This window comes from Nelusetta ayraudi, unplaced genomic scaffold (genome assembly GCF_046127955.1).
Source record: "Nelusetta ayraudi isolate G7.1 ecotype Tasmania unplaced genomic scaffold, CSIRO-AGI_Nayr_v1 ptg000048l, whole genome shotgun sequence".
NCBI classification, from domain to species: Eukaryota; Metazoa; Chordata; class Actinopteri; order Tetraodontiformes; family Monacanthidae; genus Nelusetta; species Nelusetta ayraudi.
The window spans coordinates 8,890,912-8,915,000 of NW_027466098.1; the positions used below are offsets into that span (position 1 = coordinate 8,890,912).

The following is a 24,089-nucleotide window of genomic DNA, read 5'->3' on the forward strand; positions in this document are numbered from 1 at the left end:
TATTTACTATACTAATACTTATTATACTATTCTGTATTAAGACGAAGAGTCTGTATTATTTCATCACGCAGCTTTCAAGTTGTGGTCCTTCTGCATTTGTTTTGTTGCGGCTGTTTCCATGCCATGTCGTTTTAAAAACCAATCAAATCCTTGCAGTCTGGCGCCCTCATGCGGCGTAAATATACAAACGCATGTTTTCGTTCCTCTCAAAGCCAAGTGGAATTTAAGTTTTACAATGAAAAGGGGAAATACTCCGGAGCCCCCCCGGTGACATGGATGAAAAAAATAATAATGTGTGGCCACGCATTACTATATCGTGCCCACTAGATAATAAACGCATGGTCACACATTTCCATATTGTGCCCACGAGATGATAAACGCGTGGTTAGGAGATATTTATTGTTGTGGCCACGAGATAATGATTGTTGTCATTCCCACCCTCCCTGGCCTACTCTTGAATATAAAAACAGGGTATAACTACTTTTATTTTCTAATGATAAGAGGCATCTCTCCAAAACTGAAAGCTGCATATAGACAACGATGCCGCGTTTTCATCCATGTCACCAGGGGTAATAATAATAATAATAATAATAATAATAATAATAATAATAATAATAATAATAATAATAATAATTCGAAGTGTTTTAAATTCGCCCACAAGTGTGTCTTTTGTAACTCATCGCATGGCGGCGCTGTACCGTCCGTGCTTATCTCTTCGCTGCGCTGTGCAGCTAGCTGCTAGCCCATGTGCTAGTAGCCGTAAGGCTCTTCCGGGTGGCGGGTGAAGGTTCACAGTGCACTCAAAGGTCGTGTTGTTGTGCCGATTCGTGGTCTAGTCTTAGCTTTTACCGTCGCTGCTAGCTGCTCCCGTGATGTGATGGCTCTCTTGAGTCTGGTCATCGGTAGGCAGCTGCCGCGGTCCGTCTCCCACTTCGCCCGGACGTTGAAGCTGTTCCGGCCTCCGTGGGCCGGAGCTCCGCTTAGGAGGCTGCATGGCTCGGCTAGGCAGCGGGTTGTGGAGAAGGGACCCTGGGGGAAGAGCCGGCTACCGGAGCAGCCGTACCAGCTCACAGAGCTCGACAAAGCGGACGCTATGGTGGGTTCAGGTCCGGGGTGACGCCCTAAGAGCCATGAAGCTTATATTACTTTCGTTTGACTGCATCGCTGTTAAATTTAGACCCATCGGCTTTAACAGTCCTGTTTTCTATATTTGCAGATGCTGAGGAAGTCTCATGAAACAGGTAACATAACATACTGTTAATAATATTTCAATATGTATGGCAAAGTCTCGAGTCTCTTAAACACTGATGGTTAAGTCAGGCATCACAATAAACAGACAATATTCAACTTTAAAACTAATTTGATATGCTGTGGATGTCAGGATGCTTTTATTCCAGTACATTGCAAACTTAGATTTTCCTCAAGTCTAAGAAGCTGAATATCACATAGCTTCTTTTAAATTACAGATTCCCTGTCATCATATAGATAAGGGTGCAGAAAGGTTTCAGCCCGTATATCAAAATGAGACTTGCACATTTACGTAGCACACATGTTGTTAAACAAAATAATGGCAAAATGATGCTCACTGTTGAACATAAAGCAGAAACATTTCTGCACTGAGGGTAAAGCTGTCATTAAACATTGTTAAGTGTCAACAGGTTTCTTGTGATGATTCGGTGTGTCACTTGTTTTGCCTCTTGCTGTTTTGCAGGATTCCTGTCATGGTTCAGGAACGGCTTGCTGGCGACTGGTATTGGCGTCATTGCGTTTGTCCAGAGTGAAGTGGGACGAGAAGCGGCATACGGTACTGCCTGAATCGCTCTGCATTTTGTGCTGCACACATGGATTCAGATTGACACATGGGAGGGGGCGAGACCAGATTAGATCTGAGAGCAAATACTGAGTTCAGAGTCTGAAATATATCTTACTCATATATATTTTTTAAAACATTATTTGTATTTCTAATTTACATAGTAAAAGGGGATATGATAATCAGACATCAACCATAGTAGTTATGAGTCAATTAGTGGATCCACCTCACACTATTGTCCCGGCTTTACATGATCACGATTTTTGGGCCGATCACCGATCAGTGAGTTTAAATAAACTGATCACCGATCACCGATCCGATCACGTGAGGAGCAATATTTAAATTACTTGTCGACGGGGGGGCGTCCCCGAAATATACGGGACAAAGTGAAGTGCGTCCCGTATCAGTTCATTACGGGACAGGTTTTTTAGTTGCCAAATACGGGACAATCGCGTATTTTATGGGAGTAGACCACAGACGGAAATCAAATGAGGTTTTGTCATTTTCCCTAAAAAAACAGAACAAATTGTGTTCCGGGAGAGATTTTATTTTTCCCGGGACAGGTGGTGAAAAAAGAGAACAATTTTGGGAAAAAACGGGACGGGTGGCAACACTATTAGCATCCGTTTCGGAATTTGCTTTTCTTTTTCTTTCTCCGCGCTGCGTTTCTTGACCTCGACATGCTCCTCTGTGTGTATCTTTTCCAAGTGCCTCATTAAATTTGTCGTGTTGAAATTTTTTGCCGATGTTCCCCCGCGAGGTACTGTAGCGTTGCATATATTGCAGATGGCTTGTGCTATAAGCCACACCTCCGACATGTTTGTTTGTGTCGCCCATGGATGTTGCTGTTGTGAAGATTCAAAGAAACTTTATTGTCTGTCACATAGCGACAGTACTAAAACAGGAAGAGGCACGAAGACGAAAATTAAGTTTTTTGAATCATGAATCATTAGCTCTCGGATACAAACAAATAAACACGTCAATGCTGTGAAACTACTTTGGAGTAAATGAGACAGATGAAAAAAGTTTCAACACGACCATGACGTCATTGATCGGATCGGTGATTTATGACATGACGGCCGATCACGATCATTTAAAAAAATGCCAAATATCGGCTGATCCGATATAGCCGATATGATCGGTGTAAAGCCTACTATTGTCGCCCACCACTCCAAAATATCTTTAGATCTCAAGTGCAGAATGTGATTAGCCCTCTGTTTACAACCAAAGTTTCACTTCCTTTGTTGGACCTTTCACACGTTTCAAAGACAAAAAACACAGTGCTTGCAAGGAAGTGGTACGGTGGCAGATCAGACTCCTGGCTGGTCTTGCCACTAACTTGGGAGAGGTATTGTGCCCTTTGTGACATCATCAAGGGTTGATTTCTACAATAGCATGTTTTAGTGCACACTTTCCTAAAAGTGAAGAGAAAGAAGCTAGATTTTTCTCACTTCAGGCAAAGTTCATTGACTTGAAAGACGGTGTTGTTGGAAAACATTTAGGTCAGTTGTGCAATATCTGGAATGATCCGTGTGGAAACTTAACAATCCTGCATTATTTTTTGGTTTTGTTATTTGTGACGCAGCTTTTTTCATCCTGGGAGGCGTGTGTGTGTCATTTGGCGGTGCCTCGTACGTCGGCAGCCTCTTCGCCCTGCGCAGGATGATGCTGCTCTCCGTGCCTGCCCTGCTCCTCCAGAGCGCCGCAGTGGGCAGCGTTGCCCTCTTCTGGCTCTGCGCAGTATCACTCTACATTGGCCGCCTGGAAGTGGAGATCATACACGAGGATGAGGAGGGAGAAGATGATGATGAGTGCCAAGACTGTCGGGAGAGGCGCGAAAGCCGTCGGTACGGCAGGCATCAGGACAGCGAGGACAGTGACGGCAAGGGGCCGAACAAATAGATGTGTGGTGTGTGTATGTGTGTGAGTGTTTGTTTCTGGTTGGGTGAGCATTATGTTCATATGGTGACAGACTTTTGGAAAATGAAAAACAAAAAGCAAAAAAGTAATTTAAATAATTTCTTTTTTTTCCTAAAACAGCCATCTTCAGATGGGTTAAATTCACAATATTTCAGAAAATCATAAGTATAACTTATTGTTTCTACATCTTAGCAGTCACTGAAAAGCCCACTTTTTATACTTTTCATTGCACTGTATACAATTATATCTGAGCTGCTTTTTTTGGGTCTTAATCAACCAACTGGTGTGTTGCCGGTGGGGTTTTATGTTGTTGTTCAACATAAGTAGCTTTCATTCAATACTTGAAGTTTACATTACAATCTTGAAAATACAACATGCTGATGTGATGTGCTGCAAAGGGGCACCGTATTCAGGTTTAAGGTTGTTTTTTTCCTCTCCGATCTTTTATAATACATTAAGACTTTTATACATATCTCAACCAGTCTTGCTGTATATTTTTATTTTGCAAGCAAACAAGCACTTAGAGGTTTTTTGTTTCACATGCAGCTGTGTCTGGCTCCCTATTTTGCTGTATCTAAACGTTCACATGCATTGTGTTCCAATTGCTGTCTTAACGTTTGTGAACAAAAGAAAAGTATAGTAATAAGTGTTGTTTCAGAAACTGGGTTTGCCATTGTCTGCCTGTCTTTTTGCACCACATTCAATGCAACCTACTGTATATAAAGCAATAAAGAGATGGAATTTCACCCCCCCCCCCTTTTACCTTTAACCCAGTAGCGCAACAGTGCACAGCTCAGAAGACAAGCGCAAACTCAAAGGATCAGGAGGTTCTTCACTTTTAACCAATTTCAAAAGCAGCGACCTACAACACAAATACATTATAAGCAAAGAGCACACATCTCCTTGATCAAGTTCCTGCGTGTGGTTTTTAGCACCCTCTGGTGGCTAATCTTGTGGAATGAACAATTTATAGTACAAGTTTGAGAGTGGAGGATAAGCTGCATGTACAAAAATGTAAACAAAATTAAAGCCGTTTGTTTTTTTGTTTTTTTTTTTTCATTTGGGAAAACTCGCTTAAAAACAAACCACAACCCACCCATGTTTGATTAAGAATCTGCTTTTATCAATTATATTTCAGCCCAATAAACGCCAGAACTGGTCAGAGTCTCAAATCTCCATACCCTACGAGAGAGTTTTGATATCTCCCAGTCTGCTTCTTGCTGACGTCGTGTTGAGACAGACAGGCACTCGCTGTATAGTAAAACAAACAAACAAACAAAAAAACCAACAGTACGAGGTCGCTGTCTGACTGTGTGGAAATCCTCGGCGCTTGAACTCACAGGAGAGAAGCTCCATTTGTGGCAGTGGCACCGAGCTGCGGCAGATGCCGCTACTGCTAGCTGCACCAAGCGGCAGCACTTCCGGCAGTCACAGCAAGTGCCGCGACTACTAGCTGCGGCACTTCCGGCAGTGAACGAGTGCCACTGCCACAAATTGAACCAGCCCTGGCTGACTTACAGCTGAGAATGTTGCGGTACAAGTTCGTCAGCGAGGAGAAGTTCTTGTTTTCGAGCTAAATGAAGTAATCATGAGTCACTGACAACTAACTGAACAGGTCGCAGGTGAGAGGATGACATGATGATTAGTGTATATTGAGCCCAGGCGCGAAAAGCGGGTAGCAACTTCGAGAGGGTCAGATAAGCCACGCCCATCTCCGCCTCTGCCCCCCCACCAATGAATTTTGACAGACCTAACCTGGCTCCGCCCACTAGCTCTCCGCGACCAAGGTGTCACTCCAAATAAACGTCTCGACTCGAGGCAGCTGAAGAGGGGACGTGGAATGAAGGTCGGACGGTATGAAAACATTGAGGCGCTGCTCACGTTAGTGACTGGAAGCAGGAAGTAGCTGTCACCATGGCAACAAGCACACGCCCCTGCTTAAATCAAAACACTCAAAGGCATTTAAAGGCAAACATGAGCGTGAATGTCTGAGTGATATATAAAAGATTGGAAGCAAGTGGGTTCATTTTATTGATGCCACTTGTGTGATTTTTGTCTTGTAACAAAATTAAACTAGACGCATATAGTAGACAAGACTGATGCTGACTTTCTTGTTTTGCTTTCTTGGACAGGGCAAGAAAGTGAGGAATTGGACGTTACTTAGCCACAGAAAAAAGGAAACTCGGAACAGAACATTGGGGAGGAAGTGCGTTTATCTGATTCTGCTGGGGTTTACAGGGCGGGTAACATAATCTGACCCATTCACGCCCTCTTACTTCATAATTTCTTTATCACTGGGTTCATACACATACACACCTGTGAGCTGCCGTCCACAGCAGGGACGTTGAGACGGCCAGAGAGCCGTTCAGGGAACACACAGTCAGACAGTTCAGTACTGATGCATACTGAACATTCCAAAAAAAAAAGTGAGGAAAAATGCAAAAAAATAAAAATAAATCTTCCACCTCGATCTGACTTTTGGCTATGCAAACCGGGCCGTGCTTTAATGTGCCAGTGCTGTCAGAGTCAGGAGTAACTCTCCCCTACAGCCGGGCGAGGGCACGGGGATGTACAAAATGTCCACACACACATGCTGTACATGCATAATTTTTATAATGAGGTGCTCATCGGCGAGAAAACATGAATATGTGATCTGGGCCGAGCAGCGTGTGAGGCGGTGGTGGTGGCGGAGGCGGCGGCGGCGTGTGTGTGTGTGTGTGTGTGTGTGTGGGAGTGCTGCTGCTGGTGGTGGGGCTCTGTCTGTGATAACTATCAGTGACTGGGTTAGGGCGAAGGTCTGTGATATCTCCAAGCCATCGACAACACGGCGCCGCTGTTGAGGCTCACCTCGGAGTCACCCTCTCCTTCGCGGACTCCCAGGGCCGTCTGGGGGGGGGGTGTTTCTCATGCAGGGCGTGTCCTGACGGCGGCTGCAGTGTGTGTGTGTGTGAGACTGCTCCCCCCCCCCCCTCCCTACCTCCCCATATCCACCCTTCCTTCAGGTCCTTCTCCCCTTTTTGCCCTCCTCCCTGCTCACGTCCGCCCCTCCCTTCCGCTCCCCTCTCTTCTTCCGTCTCCCCTCCCGTCGCGGCTGCATCTGACTGCACAGGTCTGTTTGGCATGCAGGAGGCTCCTGAGGCCTGGCGCGTCTAAAGGGCAGGGCGCCCAGAGGCAGGAGATGCGTCCTCCCTGACAAACACCCGACCACCCCGGAGCCACGCCACCCCCCCCCGATCCCACCACCACCCACCTCCCTTCCCTAGCGCCCGGCGAGCGGCGAGGAGAAAACGTCGGCCTCACACTTCAGGTCGGCGGTCCGGCCTCATACATCTCGGCGACGTGACCTCTTGCTGATTTTCTGAGAGCAGATCACTCATCTGCTCTCAGGTGTTAAATGCCATGCGCATGGATCAAAGGATCTGCCTATGGAATGGCATTAAAGGGATAGTTCACCCACAAAAACTGGAATTTCAAACCGCTTCCCGCTCGCCATGACGGAGGCGCGGGTGACATTTTGTAGTCCACGCGACCGTTCCAGAGTTTCACAGAGGGAGAGGTTTTCTCTCTGTGATGCTAATGCAATGGAAACCCAGGATATGGGCAAAGGGTTTCACAGTGCTCGTCTATACAAGTGTCCAGAAGACTCACTATTTAATAATAACAAATCATTCACTGTAGCCACCTGGACAAGATGAATGCTTTGCTCAAGCCTATTGCAAGACATGGGCTCAGCAAGATCACAACACAGCTGGTAGTTAATGACCGGAACCTGCCATTGGCCTGAACACAGCTCCTTGCTGCAGGTCTTCAAGGCATTTGGGTGACATCTCACAAGCCTTATGGAGATACATTATGTTTTCCCTCCATTCTTTATTTTAATATTCATGGTCACAGCAGCCTTCCACTGGAATTCTTACCCGCTGTGAAACTCCAGGATGGTCACGCAGGTTGCAAAACGTACGGGAGCCTCCATCAGTGTAACTTGACTTGAGTCAACTTTGAGTCAACCATCACTTTGAACCAAAGCCCATCCCTCTGCGGCTGAGGTGAGAAAGGGGAGCGGAGTGGGAGGTGAAGGCAAAAGATGGAAAAAGAGGTGAGGAGGTAAAGGAAAGGGCCACAGGACCTCGTCAGGTGGAGGCTGTCTCCATCCTTCACTCTATTATTCCTGTGCATATTTTCACTCTTTCAAATGCATTTACATGTGCTCAGGTATTTCCCCCGGGAGCGCGACTCCAATTCGGGGGCTAAGAGAAGCCATCAAAGTCAGTGACAGAGAGGGCACATGGGTGACTCAATGACAGGCGGAGTGGGAGACAGTCGGCAGAGCTGCCACGGGCTTGGCGAACGTGCACGCAGGCACACACATACACACACACACACACACATACACACATACGCACACACACACACACACACACACGCAGCGATTTCATCTGCGAGCCACACCTTTGCTTCGCCGTAAACGAGGACGGAGGAAAAGAAGAAACACAAAGTGTAGAGGCGAGAGGCAGAGGTGTGCGTGCGCTCGCTTGCACGCGCGCACGCACGCACGCACGCACGCATACATTGCGTGCGCTTGCGCACGTACAATAGCATTTTCTCCCCAACAACTGCTCTTGTTTAGTATGCGCTTCCTTTGGTCTTGAGGAGGAATGATCCTCACTCTAATGAACCAGGGCCTGCCACTTGAATGTAAAACAGGATTTAACCCGTCTTCAATGTCAGAGCCCCTCCCTTGGGCTGCTTCAGACAAGACACACAAATTCAGGGATGCGCGCGCACGCACACACACACACACACACACACACACACACACACACACACACACACACACACACACACACATTAGCAAACCAGCAGTGTACACACGCTCCTCACACACTGATGCATCCCCGCGCCGATACCTCTCATAACTCTCCGTGCACTCTGTACTTTTATTTGAGAGTAAATTCACGGCCTGGGCTGGATCTCACACACTCCAGCGACTTCAACTGCACAGCGCTTCGCTCTTCGTCTTTCTTTTGAAATATATATATATGAAAAAAAAATCTGTTTTGCTGTGCTTTATTGTTTTACACTTCAGGGATAAATGAGTGTGTCCAGCTGATTTCATATATATTTCATATGTATAATATTTGCGTTTTAGTTTTCCCGGACTGTGCGTTGTCATGTAAGTAAAAGTGTTTGTGCAGAAAACGGCAGCTCATTCAAAACAAACAAACAAAAAACAGCATGGCGCAAATAGACGAAAGAGTCATTTTGTCGTGCTGCAAGAAGTGAGAATAAAAACCAAGCAAACTTTGAGTTGTGCTCCTCTACTGGGATATTTTATTGTTACCGTCATCTTTATCATTGATTCCCCCCCCCCCCTTTTTACATCTGTTCATTTAATGTGATGAGGAGGTGGGGTATTCACAAATATGGGGGGAGGGCGGGGTTAGCGTCACAGTGAAGGGTGGGGGAAAGGGGAGAAGGGGTTAGATTTTCAAGTCAAACAAAACAACAAATTAAAATAAAATAAAAACATACACACAAGCGCAACTCACACACTCGGCCGCACCGGCGCAACACCAAAAAAGTTGGGACGCCTTCGGATACTATTAAACACCCGGGAAGTTGTTCACGCGTATTTGTATGGGGCAGAAACAGTCTGGGTGTGTAATTGCACATTTATGAATATTTTGCTTCATGGACAATTACTGTCAAAATTTGTTTTCTCGTTTTTATTGTCTGAAATGATCCTGAATTTCCTGAAGATATCAGTAGAGTTTTTTTTTTCTGTTTTAAACATTGTTAATTCTGTATTAAATATATTTCGCCATGAATATTTTCTTTTTACCCCAATCATAAATCTAAAATGTCTCGTTCACTGATTGAACATAAATGTCAGAATATAATTTGCGTGCGCGTGTTTTTTTAATGACCTCTACTAGTCGAATTTTAGTGACCACTTGTGGTCCGTTTTTTTTTCTTCTTCTTTTTTTTATTTTTAGTGACCATTTATCTCGTCCGTCACATTGCGGTCTGACCGTAATGTAAGCGACCACTCCTGCATTGTTTTTCTGAACTAACAGGCTCGCGCAGTGAGTGTTAAGTGATGAAGTGCTTTGAGTTCAAACCAGAACACATTTCAGTAAGTGCTCTGGGTGGGTGGAGGGTGCGAGGGGGAGGATACAGACATATAAATGATAATAACACCTGGCACATCCCTCCCTCCAAATACATTTTTACACTGTGAGGCATAGTAACAAAGGTCTTTTGGATGCTAATATTAATCCAATTGCATTTTTCAATAGCATCTTTCTGAACTTGGAGGGGTGGGTAGGTGGGTGGGGGGGGGGGGGTAAATAAATCACAAATCAATAAAATAAAAACCTTTGAAAGTAAAGAATAAAAATATGGCTTTCATACAGACAACTCAACTTGCAGCATCATACATAATATACTATAATTAATACTCAGTTAAACCAATGACCTTCCTCTGATCAAACAGCAGAAATGGCGTCACGTCTGCATTGCATTTCTTCCCTTATACATAATGGAATGTCTGGGACTACATTATTCATAGTTTTGTCCCAACAGTGTGCTTTAAGTATGGCAGACTGATGAATGCTTTTTAAATTATTACTATCACCAGGATTCTCAGTACAAAACACCAGAGGCCTGTCTCCGTCTCACTTTGAGAGAAAACCCGGTCGTCGAGGTCCCGGCGTCGGAGATGAGCTGTCGAATACTGAAACGATAAAAAAAAGAAGAAGAAGAAAGAAGGAGGAGGAGGAGGAGGAGGAGGAGGAGGAGGAGGAGAAGGAGGAATATTCCAAAGTCATTCCTACGGACACGTCTCCACCTCTGTCTACCGGTCTGAGGGTTAATGGGGTTAATCGCAGTGTGTCGGTAGAGGAGGATGAGAGCTGAGGGTCTTTATGGTTCTGTCTCTATGTACAATATGGCTTCTCTGAGTGGGAAGAGACACAGAAAATCACAGTCGCATCGAGAAAAGACACGGACGCGGAGTTCGCTCGCTCGCTCACTCTATGTCCGTTTGTTATCGTCTCGGAGACGGGAATTCTTCGGGGAGGAGCAGTCAAAAGTTCCCCCCCCGCGCACGCCCCTCCGCCCCTCCGCCCCTCCGCCCCTCCTACCACCGCGTCCCGTTTTTCTCGAGGAGTCGCTGTCACTCGGCGGCGGCGGCGGACACAATAATTCCCTCCGGCTGCGGCTTGTCACACGTTTCTGGCGGCAGTTATTCGACTCATCGTCCAATTAGTAATGTCCTCAGAGGCGTAATGTCCTGCCACTCCTGTCGCTCCCTGCTGCCCTTTTCAACGTCTCTCTTTTCTGGTCTGTCATCCTGCTCCGTCTTTCTTCATTTCCCCTCCCCAACCGTTTTTTTTTCCTAAATTAATCTTCCTCCCTCATCCCGCCCCGACAACCCCACCCCAGCCCACCAGGGGGCCTCGGAGTCTCAGTCCTCCTCGGAGCCGGCGGCCCCCCTCAGTCCGTTCATACAGAAGGGCAGGCCGGAGGGGAAGGGGCTGTCGGACGGGGAGAAGCCGCTGAAGGGCGGCAGGCCGGCCAGGCGCTGCAGGTGGGGGAAGAAGCTGGGCGGCGGCGGCCCCTTGTGGTGGTCCGAGCGCAGCTGCAGCCCGTCGCCGTGGCCGCCGCCGTGGGGCGCGTGGTGGTGGTGGTGGTGGTGGGAGGAGGGGGGCAGCTCGGGCGGGGCGTAGCGGATGGTGCTGGGGGCGTACAGGCTCTGGGGGCCCTGGGGCCCCAGGGCCAGCGGGTGGAAGAGGACCCTCCCCGCGGCGCCACCTGCTGCCAGTCTCTGGAGCAGCTCGAAGTCGGGGCCGCCGCCCGGGACGCCGCCGCCGTTCCGGCTCACCGCCCCCACTGCTGCCGCCACCGCCGACCTCTCGTCCCGGGGCAGCGGCGACGACACGGACATGGCGGGCGACAGGGCGGGGGAGGGGGGCGTGAAGAGGCCCTTGGGCGGGGCCTCGCTGCTGGACGAGGAGTCCGGGATGGGCGTGGCGGGGCTGTTCTCGCCGTTCAGGCTACCGGAGGGCGTGTGCGCGTGCGAGGCCGGCGTCTGCGCGTGCGCCCCCCAGCGCCCCCCGGTGGCCAGGACCTCGTGCTCAGTCTTGATGCTGGGGCTGCCGGATGCGGGGGTGGCGGCGGGGGCGGCCACCACGCTCTTCAGCTGCTGGATCACCGCCCGGCCGTTGTGCACCCTGCTCGCCCTCTCGCCTCGGCCCCGGGCGTCAGGACCCCTGCTCTGCTTCCCGCCTCCTCCTCCTCCTCCTCCTCCCCCTCCTCCTCCTTCCTCCCGCTTCATCCGGTCTCCGTCTCCACCCTGCACCCACTCGGCCTCCTCTTCCTCCTCCTCCTCCTCGGCCTCGCTTTCGCTGGCCAGGTCGGAGGAGACGGACACGCTCTCCTCGGCGTGGCGGAGCTCGTTGAGGCGGCGCCGGGACTCGGGTGGAGCCCCCTCGGGCTCGGACCTCAGCTGCCGCTTCCTCCGGTCCTCCACTTGGGGGACGGGCGCTGGGAATTTGTCTCTGCCTTTGGCTTCGGGGTCGCTCTTCCCGTGCGAACCTTGACAAAATAGGAGAAGAGTTGGCGTCAGGAGGTGTTCCCTTTGGAAGAGGGCGGTGGGTTTCAAAGCGGGGACCGCAGCCCCCTGAGACGCCACCAGGGAACACCTGGGGGGCCACGGAAAATTGGAAAAAAGAAGAAAAAAATTGCAAGCCAGTGTGCTAGTGCCACTAATCTGTGTAATCTGTCTGTGTCTGTGTGTGTCAGCCACTTCAAAACACACACACACACACACACACACACACAAACTTGAGAGATGTTTGATACCCTTTGTTCCAATATCTGTGTTTCTTGACAAGTATAAAAATAATAAATAGTGTTTTTATTCTTAACAAAACGTAACGATTATTGAATAGCAAATGGCAAAAGACATTCAAAAAGTTGACGTTTTTTTTTGTTGTTTTGTTTGTCAACTGTCTGTTGTTTGGTCCCCAGCCAGAAGCTAATGCTGCTTTGAGGGGCCATGGCCTCTGGGTGAGCCTACCTCGGGTCTGCGGGGAGCTGTTAGTGGGCGACAGGCTGACCCGTAGCCTCTCCGCCCTCACGTTCTCCGGTAGCTGCAGAAGATCCAGCGGCGTGTCGGGCATCTCCGTTCGACTGGGTGAGGAGGAGGAAGGAGGGAGGAGGAAGAAAGGAGGGAGAGAGGGTGAGAAGGCGGATGCAAAAAAAAAAACAAAAAACACAGCCGATCATCTAACAACTTAAAACCACTTATGGCTTTCGGGGGAAAAAAAGCCGCCCCGCTGATTTGTGTGGCAACATATAATCAGACTAATAACAACCTCTAACACTGAAGCCGCCTCGCACCGGTCTAACCTCGGCAAAAAAACAGAAGGACAGGCGGACGCAGGCAGAAAGACGGAAAGGAGAAACACAAAGAGACACATACACACTCATGCACTTACACACACACACACACACACACATACACACACACACACACACACACACACACACACACACCCACCCACCCCAGCCCACCTATATACAGTTAAGCTCAGACAAGGATTAGGCTGTTGAGGAAGTTAATGAGCTCTTGTAATTACAGCGCTAATTAACTAAAACACCATTCGGCTCCAAAATTCTGACATCCATTTGTTGTAATTATATAGCTTCGCTCCAATTAGCATTGAAATTCAGCCTCCGCCTCGTGTTTTTCGCCCCGCTGCTCGTCGGCACACACGCGGGTTTCTGCCGCGCGCTCTGTGTGTGTGAATGTGCCGGTGTGGAGTGAGTGCAGTGTGGGAGGCTGTGTGTGTTTTTAAAAAAAAAAATTTTACGACGGCGTCCAGGCAAATGTGCGCATCAGTAAAATGTTAACAAGCATATTTTGTTGGAATTAATGTGGTTGTCGCTGCTGGTTTTATGAATATGGATGATAAAGGGTAAAAAAAAAAAGACAATGGCAGAAATGTTAAATGAAGTAGGATTTTAAAAATTAAACTACTTGAATAATCTAATCTTGAAATGTAATCTCATTCTGATGCCTCTAATCTAGTCTTGCTTTTGTTTTAACTTCAATCCTTTTTTTGTTTACAATCCGATCCTATCTAGATCAGATAACGGCAGCCAATCAAAGAAAAAAATTATAATACAAATAAATACTTAATAACGGCTAGATGAATCTCTGATTAATAATCTATACTACAAAATAATAAAAATGATCAAAAGATAACAAATGCATAATTTAAAAAGTAAAAAAAAGGGTAATTACTTTGTTATTACATACTGTAAAAGCATTTTAGGTTTTGGGTTTGTGAGGAATATTTCGGTAATTTCCAGTAAGTTAAAGGAAAATTTTGTGTCTTCCATTTTGTGCATACAATTACATTTTGCAATGAAAAACGTAAAATAGAAAAATCTAATAGAATATTTTAAATAATTCAATTTATCCCCTTTATTTTAATCCAGATTCATCTTGTTTCATAATTATTTTTTCAATGTAAAATCACCAATCTCTAAGATGTGTCCTCTGATGTTACATTTCAGAACTACATTCGTCAGTCTCCTCACATGTTGGGGGGGGAGAGGTAAAAAAAAAAAAGAGAAAGAAATTCCTCCAAAAAATTCTTCCAGATTTCATCATCTGTCTCTTCAAAGGCTTTCTGCTCCCAGCGTGGTGCCGGCACACATTAACTGCTCTCATATCAGAGCTCAAAGTCGAGCTCCGCCGTGATTGCACTCACCTCAGAACGTAGTTGACCCAGATGACGTTGCGTTCGTGGGGGGCTTTGTGGTTAATGGAGACGGTGGCAGTGGACTGGATCCACAGGTAGCCCCCCCTCCTCTGGAGCCAGCGGTAATAGCCGGTCACCACCTGACCTTTCCTCAGCACTGGGAAGAGGACGGCCGAGGGAGCGGACACAGAGACAGAGGACAAGGGGACGGATGAGAGAGAGTTGTTGGTTGGCCACCTCATCAGCAGAGGGCGCTAATGACAGACCGAGAGCAGATCTCCATCTCTTGGAGCTCTCTGACCGGGTGCAGATGTCACTAAAACACGACTTGATGCGAGTGACTTTCATGTTGGCTTTGACTCACGGTCCTCGTGGCTCTGCCGGAGATTCTCCAGGTCTTCCACGTGGATGAAGTGGTAGCAGGTGTGTCCAACCACCTCTGCCGGGGTCAGGTCCATGTACTCTGAGATCCTGCAGAGACACAAACACCAGGTCAAGAGACAGCAGGCAAAAGAGATTAACACAGGTCTTTAAGAGGGGCCCATTTTTGTGGCAGTGTCTCCTAATGCTAATGTGTCTTTAGCCTGTCAGAGCTGAACTCCACAAACAGGAGGAAAAAAAAGTCTCTTTCACTGAAAGCTGAATTTATGAAATCAGCCCTTTGTGATGTCATAAAGAGCACTCACACCAGGTTAGTTAGAACACCAACAGCCTTGTGAGAGTTTCTCACGGCCCTCTTGTTTTCGTCCCTTTACAACAGGGGTGGGAAAACTATGGCCTGAGGGCCATATGGGGCCCGTTAAGCAAACTTGAAGAAATTATATTAATAGTGCGTGAGTGATAAAATAGCTGTATATCATCCATTTTTCCAGTGTTTTAAAAGTCATTTCAATAAAGAGCGAAGTATTAGGCGGCTTCACTTCAAAGACACGTATTCTGTTGTGACTTTGCTTTTGTTCATTTTCAATTGACACTAAAGCAACATGTTATCAGTCCACATTCTGTATGAATGAATGAATGCATGAATTTTATTCCTGTGTCATGTCCGAAAGACTTACTGGATAATAATTCAACAAAACGATCAGCGTACAACATCACACCATTAATCACTGGAAGCTGCACAGGTCACACCGGACTGCGAGCCTCGGACTGAAGCTACACGTCGTACCTGTTCTCACAGTAAATGACTTGCAGGTCCATGTTCACTCGGAAAACAAACATCTGGCTCTCCATGCGCACTTCGTTGAGCGTGGACGGCGGCAGCGTGTGCGCCAGCGCCACCAGGCCCAGGGGTCGACGCACGGAGCGCGTGGAGCCCGGCACCAGAGCCGGGCGGCAGCGGATTCGGCCGGTCACGTGGATCACCTGGAGGAGAGGAGGATGGGGGGGGGCACAGGAGCTGCACGTTAGCATCAGCCACCCACAGCCACTGGTGCAGGAGAAAATGACTGAGATCAGATAATAGAACTGATCAGAGGTGTTGTGTGAGCATCTGGATAATTTTTCACAGCTTTGGTCCTCTCACTACTATAATTTTTATTTCCCTTTTCAACTGCAGCACAACAAATCTTCTACCTTTTTATTTTTCCTCTGTACAGAAAATGTACTGAACAGTGACCCCAAAGCCAATGTACTCCAAAATACTGAATAACAAAGTATGATCCAGTTTTATATTTAACTCCACAACAGCAGAGTTCAAGTAGCTCCACTTCAAGCAACAACTACAACAGCAGGTGAATTACTTTTACCAGAATGTATATATTTGAAACACTTTTAAATGCCAAAGTAACAAGCATGTCTTTCCAATGTAAGCAGTGGAAAGTACAGATATTTGCGTAAAAACGTCTACTTCCATACAGTATTTGTACTGTCATTACTTCCCACCTCTGCTGACAAATTCTGTTTGATTTTTGCTTTGATGATCTTTTTCTTACAGCATTTTTTATCTATTTTATTTCTTTCATTAGGACAAATGACATGTCAGCAAAAGCATCGATGTAAATATGCCAGAGTTAGCATGAATGCTAATTTTAATCGGTTGCACTAAGGCAGATGTTCAAAAACATAGAAACAATACATTATACATACACAACACACTGTGACAAATAGATAAAACGTGCAAAGATCTTACAAACAGAATTAGTTCCAATTCACATAGAAAAGATAAGAAGATCACTCATGAGAGCAGGTCTGATTTGCTATTAACCACTGGAGATGGTGAGGAAAAGACAGCTGTGGAGCTGGTTGTACAGTGGCTGCACTGGACTGCAGCAGAATACTGCGCTGTGAGACCCACAGAGCAACAGACAGAAATGACAAGGACCTGCTGGTGATTCTGCTCTTCTGGTACCAGGCGGGTTACAATGTTAACGAGCGACTCTACCTTGTACCCAGAGGACTTGACGTGCAGGCCTCTCTTGGTGAGCGTCGACTTCATGCGGATGAAGTAGCCGCGGTCGGGCGACTCGTCGGCGGGGGAGTGAGGACTGGACGGGGCTGCAGGGAGGAAGAAGAGGAAGAGGCAGAAGAGAAACATAAGAAACGCCAGAATTGCTTATTTCAGTTTAAAAAAAAAACAGATTTCAAAATATATAAATATTTATAGAGGAAATGTTGGGCATTCATTTTGCAGGGCACACAATTCTATTTAATAATTTCAATCATTTATTTACTAGACCTGATAGAATGTGAGCTGTTTTTTATTTTTTTTTATTTGTGTGGAATACATTCATGTCACAGTAATGGCGTAAAAGTCTCATTGTGATGTTCATTATGTTTGCACAGCTCCGTGGGTCTTGTCCTCAAAGTGCCCTCAAGTTGCCTCTTGAGTTGCATTCTGCTGCATCTGCTGCATCAGCTGTGCACGTCTGTCATTCCTAAGAATGGATACGTATCAGGGGTGGGCAAACGTTTTGACTGGTGGAGCCACAATGGGTTCTAAAACTTGACAGAGGGGGCCGACGGATGGAGTGTTTTGGTGACCAACCTCATAGGAGGGAAAAATATGTTATGGAATATGTAGATGGGATATGTGCTTTAATGTCTATTAGATAGATAGTACTTTTTTAATGGCAAATTGGGAAACTACACATTAAACTACACATTGAAAAAGAACAAAATATTTGTCTTTTGCAGCTCCACAGTATTTAGCTCTTTATTGAAATGACTCTTAAAACACTGAAATGGATGAAATACAGCTATTATATGACCTACTTACTATTAATAAAATTTCTTTAAGCTTGGTGGGCCAGAAAAAAGCCAAATGGGCCGCATATGGGCCCCCGGGCCTTGTTTTGTCCACGCCTGGTCTATACATTCTGCTCAACCATGTCATTTAGTGGCGACAATTGAGCAACAGGAATGGATTCTTAGAAGCGGACACCTGAAAAAGGTTTATAAAGGGATGCACTGGGTTTCTATCTGCACTCCCATTTCTACAGAACGCTCTGTGAGATTGGTCGCCTTTCAGACTCTCAAATAAATGCTAGTTCAGGGAAGACTTCATTTCTGCCACAACATCGCAACTTCATGATAAGGAAAAAAAAAAAAAAAAAAAAAAAGTGGGTCCTGAGCCTCTGTGACCTGTTGAGAAACTGCTGGGCTGAAGGGACGATGAGAAAGCACCTGGCTCAGGGGTTCCAGCCAGGGAGGAGGCGGACGCCGAGCTGGACACGCTCTCCGGGGTGGTGAGGCAGCCGGCCTCGGCCCGCAGGTGGGGCCGGATCCCCAGCCGCTCGGCCATTTCCACGTGGTCCGCCGGGTGGATGTAATCAAACACGCTGCTGCCGGTCAGCTCCACCTGAGGAGAAACACACACACACACAGAGCGATCAAAAACAGACGCTCGGAGCACCGATGAGCAGTTACACACGGGAGGGTGGTGGTGGTGGTGGATGGAGGAGGGGGGAGGTTGGAAAAATCAATACGCATTCCGACACAAAAATGAAAGCGGCGCTCTGGGTTACAACTCAACCAGGAGTGTGCTGGAGGTTGTAAGACATTCACACGCGCACACGCACGCACTCACATACATTAAGGGCCAGTCTCAGAGGAGCGAGTGACTACAGTGTTGCACAAATAAAACCAGGGGAGATAAAAATCAATTGTATTTGCTGATTAAAAACAGGTGAACTCCAAGTATCTCCAAAGGTCACATTACTATTCTTTCCTCTTCCCCGCCCGGCTCCTTCACTCGCTTCCAGCCGCTTCTTGCGGCGCACGGCTGAAGAGCGCACGGCGGGCGGCGGTGGCGGCGGCAGCTGCCGATGAGCCTGTCATCATAACGCATCGCAGTCGCAACTCTAATCACTCAAAGGTAATCATGGCGCCGCCGCGTTGCATCCATAAAAGCAGCGGCACAACAGCAGCAGATGTGATTCCATCTGAGGCTGCAGACATGAGTATGAGCTAGTGTGTGTGTGTGTGTGTGTGTGTGTGTGTGTGTGTGTGTGTGTGTGTGAGTGTGTGTGTGTGGACTGCAACATATTTCCAACCCGGTGAGAGGACAAGGAAGTGAGGACATTCCTCGTTTTTCCGCACGGCTTCATCATCACGTTTTAGCGACAAGACTTGGGAGGGGCGAGGTCCTAATTGAGGTCTGAGGTCAATTTTGTGGTCAGTGTTGGCGAGTAATCTATTACTAAGTAATCCACTACTGTAATTAAATTTGTTTTTTTTTAATTTTCAAATTATTTTAACAATATGGGCTGTGCAAAAGGCACCAGTGCTGCACATGAGTTTCTTCTGTGAAATGTGCAGTTTGTGTTCAGAGAGCAAACATTCATTCATGTTAAGAGGACAGAGGCAATATTTGGAATTGCAAAATTTGCACTTTAAAAAAGTGAATTCCAAAGCACTGAGCAACTACGTCACAAAGTAGTTAAATAAGTATTTAGATTACTTTATTAATGAGTAATCAGTAATCAGTAGTTGCATTATGTTAATGGAGTAATCCAAACAACACAAATTTAAAGCAGCGTCAGGCTGCGGGAAACAAGGTCAATGACATCAACGAAGAAACAACAAGGGAGGAGGAGGAGGAGCCGCGTATGAATGTGGCGAAACACCTGATCTAAAATATGGAACGGGCTGAGCAAAAGACCTTAAACAATGCACCAGCACGAGTCGGTTAAAGAAACACTACAGCATTTACAAAGTAGAAGGAAGAACAATTCTGAGCCACAGTGTCTGATGTCAACACCTTCAAGGCTTTCGCTACTCAAGACATTGTGGAATCTAATCTGTTAACTGTGTATTACTACATATTATGTTATTATTTATTTATTTATGTATTTGATTAGGACAATGCACATTAATTGACCTGTCAGCAAAAGCATCAATGTAAATATGCCGGAGTTAGCATGAATGCTAATTAAATGTATGTCATGTATTAAGTATTGTGTATCTATTATTTATCTATTTAGAATTGCTACATGGTTCATGTATAACTAGCAAAGACCTTAAACAAAGCCGTGGCAATCTGTCAACTCTATTATTGCATAATCTAGTTTGTTATTTTTCTTCTATGACTGGTTACAGTATACAAACAGGAGGTGAACAGAGGTGAACAGAGGGACGAGCTGTGCAAAGGAGGAGGGCTGGTTCCTCTTACTTCCCTTTCAACGTGCACATTGTGAAATTGCAAAGATGTACCAACGCGTCACCGAGGCGCACGTTCGAACTGAACGAAACCACGGGAAAAGGACGCGCAGAACGGACCGAAGTGGGCGCAGGTCCTCACGCGGGAAGGATAGAGAGGCGTCTGCGAGGGACGAGAGAGAGAGAGAGGAAGGAGAGGGGAGGCGGAGGAGTAGGAGGGGAGGAGGGGGAGCCCCCCGGTTGCCGACACACACGTCCGCCACGTCTATTTCATCTGTGAATGTGCGCGCGCGTGCCAATACCCATCCCATCTGATAAAGCCGTGGCTGCAGCAGGCTCGCACCCTTGTCTGTAGGACACAGCCATTTATTACCGGATTAGAGCCATTTACTGCGGGCTTTATGGGAGCTTCAGCAGGCCCTCAAGGACATCACTGCCGGGGGGGGGGGGGGGGGTGCGGGGGGGAAGAGGCGGGTGTCGGCGGAGCGAGAGCCGTGGATGGTGAGTTGGGAGGGGGGGGGGGTTCTCAGACCCTCAGACTGAATTTAATCTCTTAGAGGATGCCCTGTTTTCCACCCCCCACCCCCCTCCCCCGCCCCCCTGTAATTGTGCCACCTGTAATAAACGTACACGCACACTTGATAAGAGCCGTATGGAGTCGACCACATCGAGAATGATGTGGCTCCCTCAGACTTTTCAGGCACAGAAATGGAATTTTGCCCGGTATACCATACAATGGTAGCAAAAAAAACCCACTGTGATTTGGAGACATGAAACAGAATTCAAAATGTCCCTGTTGCGTTGAGAGTACGTAAGATCCATTGTCCACTCTTTAATCATAAGACACTAATTAGGAGTAAGTCAGGGCAAAAATAATTTTGGGTATTTTGGAAACTGATTCCATCCAGGTGTATCTTTTCATGTCAAGGTGACCCCAGCAGGTAAACATCTGACATTACACGCTAAATAATTTATCGGGTTGCTTTTGGTTTATTTCTCGGCAGGACGGCTACAATCAATAATGTTGGCTGCGAGACAAGAGGAAAACATCATTCAGTTTCGATCTTTTTTTCTGCATTCTTTGCCATTAGCGCCGGCTTATATGTGCGCCTTTGAAATCCCCTCCCCTCCAAACGCGAGCGCGCCGTCCACCTTTCGTCGACACTGTTGCCGTTTTTTTTTTATGAGGTAATATTTCAGTTTAAATAAAACTAGCGTTCCTATTGGCCGGTTTGATTTTTTTTTGTGTGTGTGCGTTTTATTAAACAAATGTATATATTATTAGAGCTTTAAAAAAAAAATCTGCCTGTCTGCATCATGCAGTCGGTCGTTGTCTTGTTCCTCTGTGGTAAAGCGCCGTTATCCGCAAATGGAACCTTGTTGCTTCTAAAACAGGATCAAAAACAGGATCCAGATGCAGCCGTGTTGGCCAAACACCGGGCCAGTCGGGTGAAGAGGGACACAATCCACTGTCTCCGCCCCCCTCTGCCGCCCCCCTCCCCCGCCCTCCACCGCCACCGAATTTAGAAAACAAGGAGGAGAGAGACAAGACACGAAGTTTGCGGGCTTCGCCGGGCTTAGGGCCACATCCGAGTAAAATCAAGTCCATCACGGGGAGGAGAGAGGGATTGGAAATAAGATCAGAGAGAAAATGAGGAGATGTGGAGGAGAGGCGGCGGCTGGGGGGATGAGTCGTGCTCAGGCGGAGAAAAAGAGAGAGAGAAAAAAAAAACAGATATAGGATGTGGCGGAGGAGGACGTGAGAGGAGACCCAGATCATTCGGAACCTGCCTGCATGTGTGTGTGTGTGTGTGTGCGTGTGTGTGTGTGTGTGTGTGTGTGTGCTTTGGGGCGCCTATGTTTCGCTCACCTGCGCGACTACACAGACTGTTTTTTTTTTTTTGTGTCTCCGCCCCGTCATCGCCTGTAACTCTTTGTGCGAGCAGCTGTTTGTCGACGCGAGCCCGCGTTCGCACGCACGTATAACGGCGGTGGCGGTGGTGGTGGTTGGGGGAGGGGATGGGGGTGGGGGTGGGGGGGGGGGGTTGCTCAGCGAGCAGGAGGGGAGGAAGGGAGAGACATGATATAAATAATGGCAGGGGGCTTTAATATGTATGAGGCATCCGGGCAGTGGTCCACAACACTCTCAGCCCCCCCCCCCCCCCCCATCACTGACTGATGGGAGGGGTGAGGGGAGGGGTGGCGGGGGGGAAGGGGGGGACTGCATACTAACCATTCCCAGATCAATTCTCTCCTCCCTTAATCTCCCATCCTTCCTCCCTCCCTCCCTCTTTACCCCATTTATCCCTCCTTCTTCTCCCTCCCTCCTTCCTTCCTCCCTCCCTCCTTCCTCCTTCCTCCTCCTCCACCAGTAGAAGTCCCGAAAACCTTTTGTCTCCTCTCACCTTCTCTCTCTCTCTCTCTCTCTCTCTCTCTCTCTCTCCCTCTCTTCCTCCTCCTCCTCCTCTACACCGGGTTTTATCCCCCTGCCTAACCCCGCGCTTCCGGCTCGGAGAGTTGGATTGAGAGGGAGGGAGAGAGAGAGAGGGAGAGAGAGAGAGAGAGAGAGAGAGAGGGACCCGGTGTGATACCTGGAGGCTCGGAGGGGTGGAGGGGTGGAGGTGGGGAGTGGGCGGAGGGCCGTGCCCTTGGACAAGGTGCTTGACCTGGGCTAAGCCGTCCGAGCAACCCCACCCTGTCAGGGGAGAAGCCCGGGGGGGAGGAGGGGTCAGACGCCTGTGTTTGTGTGTGTGTGTGTGTGTGTGTGTGTCGGGGGGCGAGGGAGGACACAGGGGCGCTTCCACTGGGGGATGAAGGGGGTGGGGGGGATGGAGGGGTGACATGCCCTCTAAAACAAACCACCAGTTACACTTTTTTCTTTTTTTTGTGGTAACTCAGTGAGTCGTTTGTTCTGCCTGTCCCACCGCTGCGCCCCCCGCCACCGCCACCCCCCTCCCCCGCAACCCCTCACCTCCCTGTAGCTTCCCTCCACCCCTCCCGCCCCCCCACCCGGCGGCCGCCTTGCTGACAAAACACATCCAGACGCGAGCGTCTGCCACCGTCTTCCCACCCCAGGAGCCGATACGTCCATAAACACGGTATATTACCTCCCAACCTCCCTGCCTGCCTTTCACCACACACACACACACACACACACACACACACACACACACACAAATGTCTCCATCTGCACTCCTCCTCCTCCTCACCATAAACGCCCGCCTTCGTCCCCCGTCTTGTCGGGAAGGTAAGCCGGGTGTGTGCGCGCCTGCGTGTGTGTGTGTGTGTGTGTGTGTGTGTGTGTGTGTGTGTGTGTGTCGGAGGGTTTTGAACGTAATCTTCGATCATAAATAATTTCATTAGAATGCTGATGGCTCGGCCCGTGTTTGAGGAGACGCGATGGGTCGGCCCATCTGCTCAGCTGATAAGAACAGCTCTGTTTTATTAGCATCTCCGGCGGAGCCTCGGCTGCCTTGTTTACCCAGGAGATCCCAGGGCGAATTCCATTCCTAGCGCACATTTAAACTCTATTTACACACTCCGACTCTGCCTCTCCACTTTACTACTGTCTCCTTTTTTCTCTCTTTCTCTCTCTCGCGCCCCGGTATTCAGCCTCCTTTGTTTTCCCCCCTCTCTCGTAATTGTCTGTCTGGCTCGACGCGTCTCAGCCCTCCGTCTCTCTCATCTTTTGTCCTCCTTTGCGGGCTCCGCCGTTCAATCTCGCTGTTTTAGCAAATTAACTTTGATTCCCCCCCCCCCCCCCCCCCAATATGTTTTTATCTCAAATGCGCGCATTCTCTTAGTATTTGTCCTTGCAGAGTTGCAGAGTCGAGACCACATCACAGCGAGGCAGCAACAAGCTGTCCTGATCTGATTTTCCACCAGGTTTTTCTTGTTTTTCTTGTTTTTAATCGAGGTGATCAGAGCTCACAGGAAATGCAGCCCACAAATGGTGAGCAAATGCTACGAACAGACATACATTTTTA

The 24,089-nt window shown here is 47.8% G+C and overlaps 2 protein-coding genes across 2 annotated transcripts in view; one reads left to right on the forward strand and one right to left on the reverse strand.

The window, feature by feature from the left end:
- The first annotated feature begins 877 nt into the window (after nucleotides 1-877).
- tmem160 (transmembrane protein 160) lies at nucleotides 878-4,476 on the forward strand. Its single transcript, XM_076036126.1, has 4 exons — nucleotides 878-1,096; nucleotides 1,217-1,241; nucleotides 1,712-1,804; nucleotides 3,396-4,476. The coding sequence occupies exons 1-4, from the start codon at nucleotides 878-880 to the stop codon at nucleotides 3,710-3,712; spliced, it is 654 nt and encodes a 217-aa protein (XP_075892241.1). The 3' UTR covers nucleotides 3,713-4,476.
- Nucleotides 4,477-9,580: 5,104 nt separating this feature from the next.
- npas1 (neuronal PAS domain protein 1) overlaps nucleotides 9,581-24,089 on the reverse strand; it is a 44,454-nt gene continuing 29,945 nt past the window's right edge. Inside the window, exons 6-12 of the mRNA XM_076036127.1 lie at nucleotides 18,130-18,304; nucleotides 16,889-17,001; nucleotides 15,674-15,870; nucleotides 14,870-14,976; nucleotides 14,515-14,662; nucleotides 12,781-12,925; nucleotides 9,581-12,314 (exon numbers count right to left, since the gene is read on the reverse strand). Coding sequence (XP_075892242.1) covers nucleotides 11,199-12,314; nucleotides 12,781-12,925; nucleotides 14,515-14,662; nucleotides 14,870-14,976; nucleotides 15,674-15,870; nucleotides 16,889-17,001; nucleotides 18,130-18,304 — 2,001 coding nt within the window. The 3' untranslated portion in view covers nucleotides 9,581-11,198. The remainder of the gene's footprint in view (nucleotides 12,315-12,780; nucleotides 12,926-14,514; nucleotides 14,663-14,869; nucleotides 14,977-15,673; nucleotides 15,871-16,888; nucleotides 17,002-18,129; nucleotides 18,305-24,089) is intronic.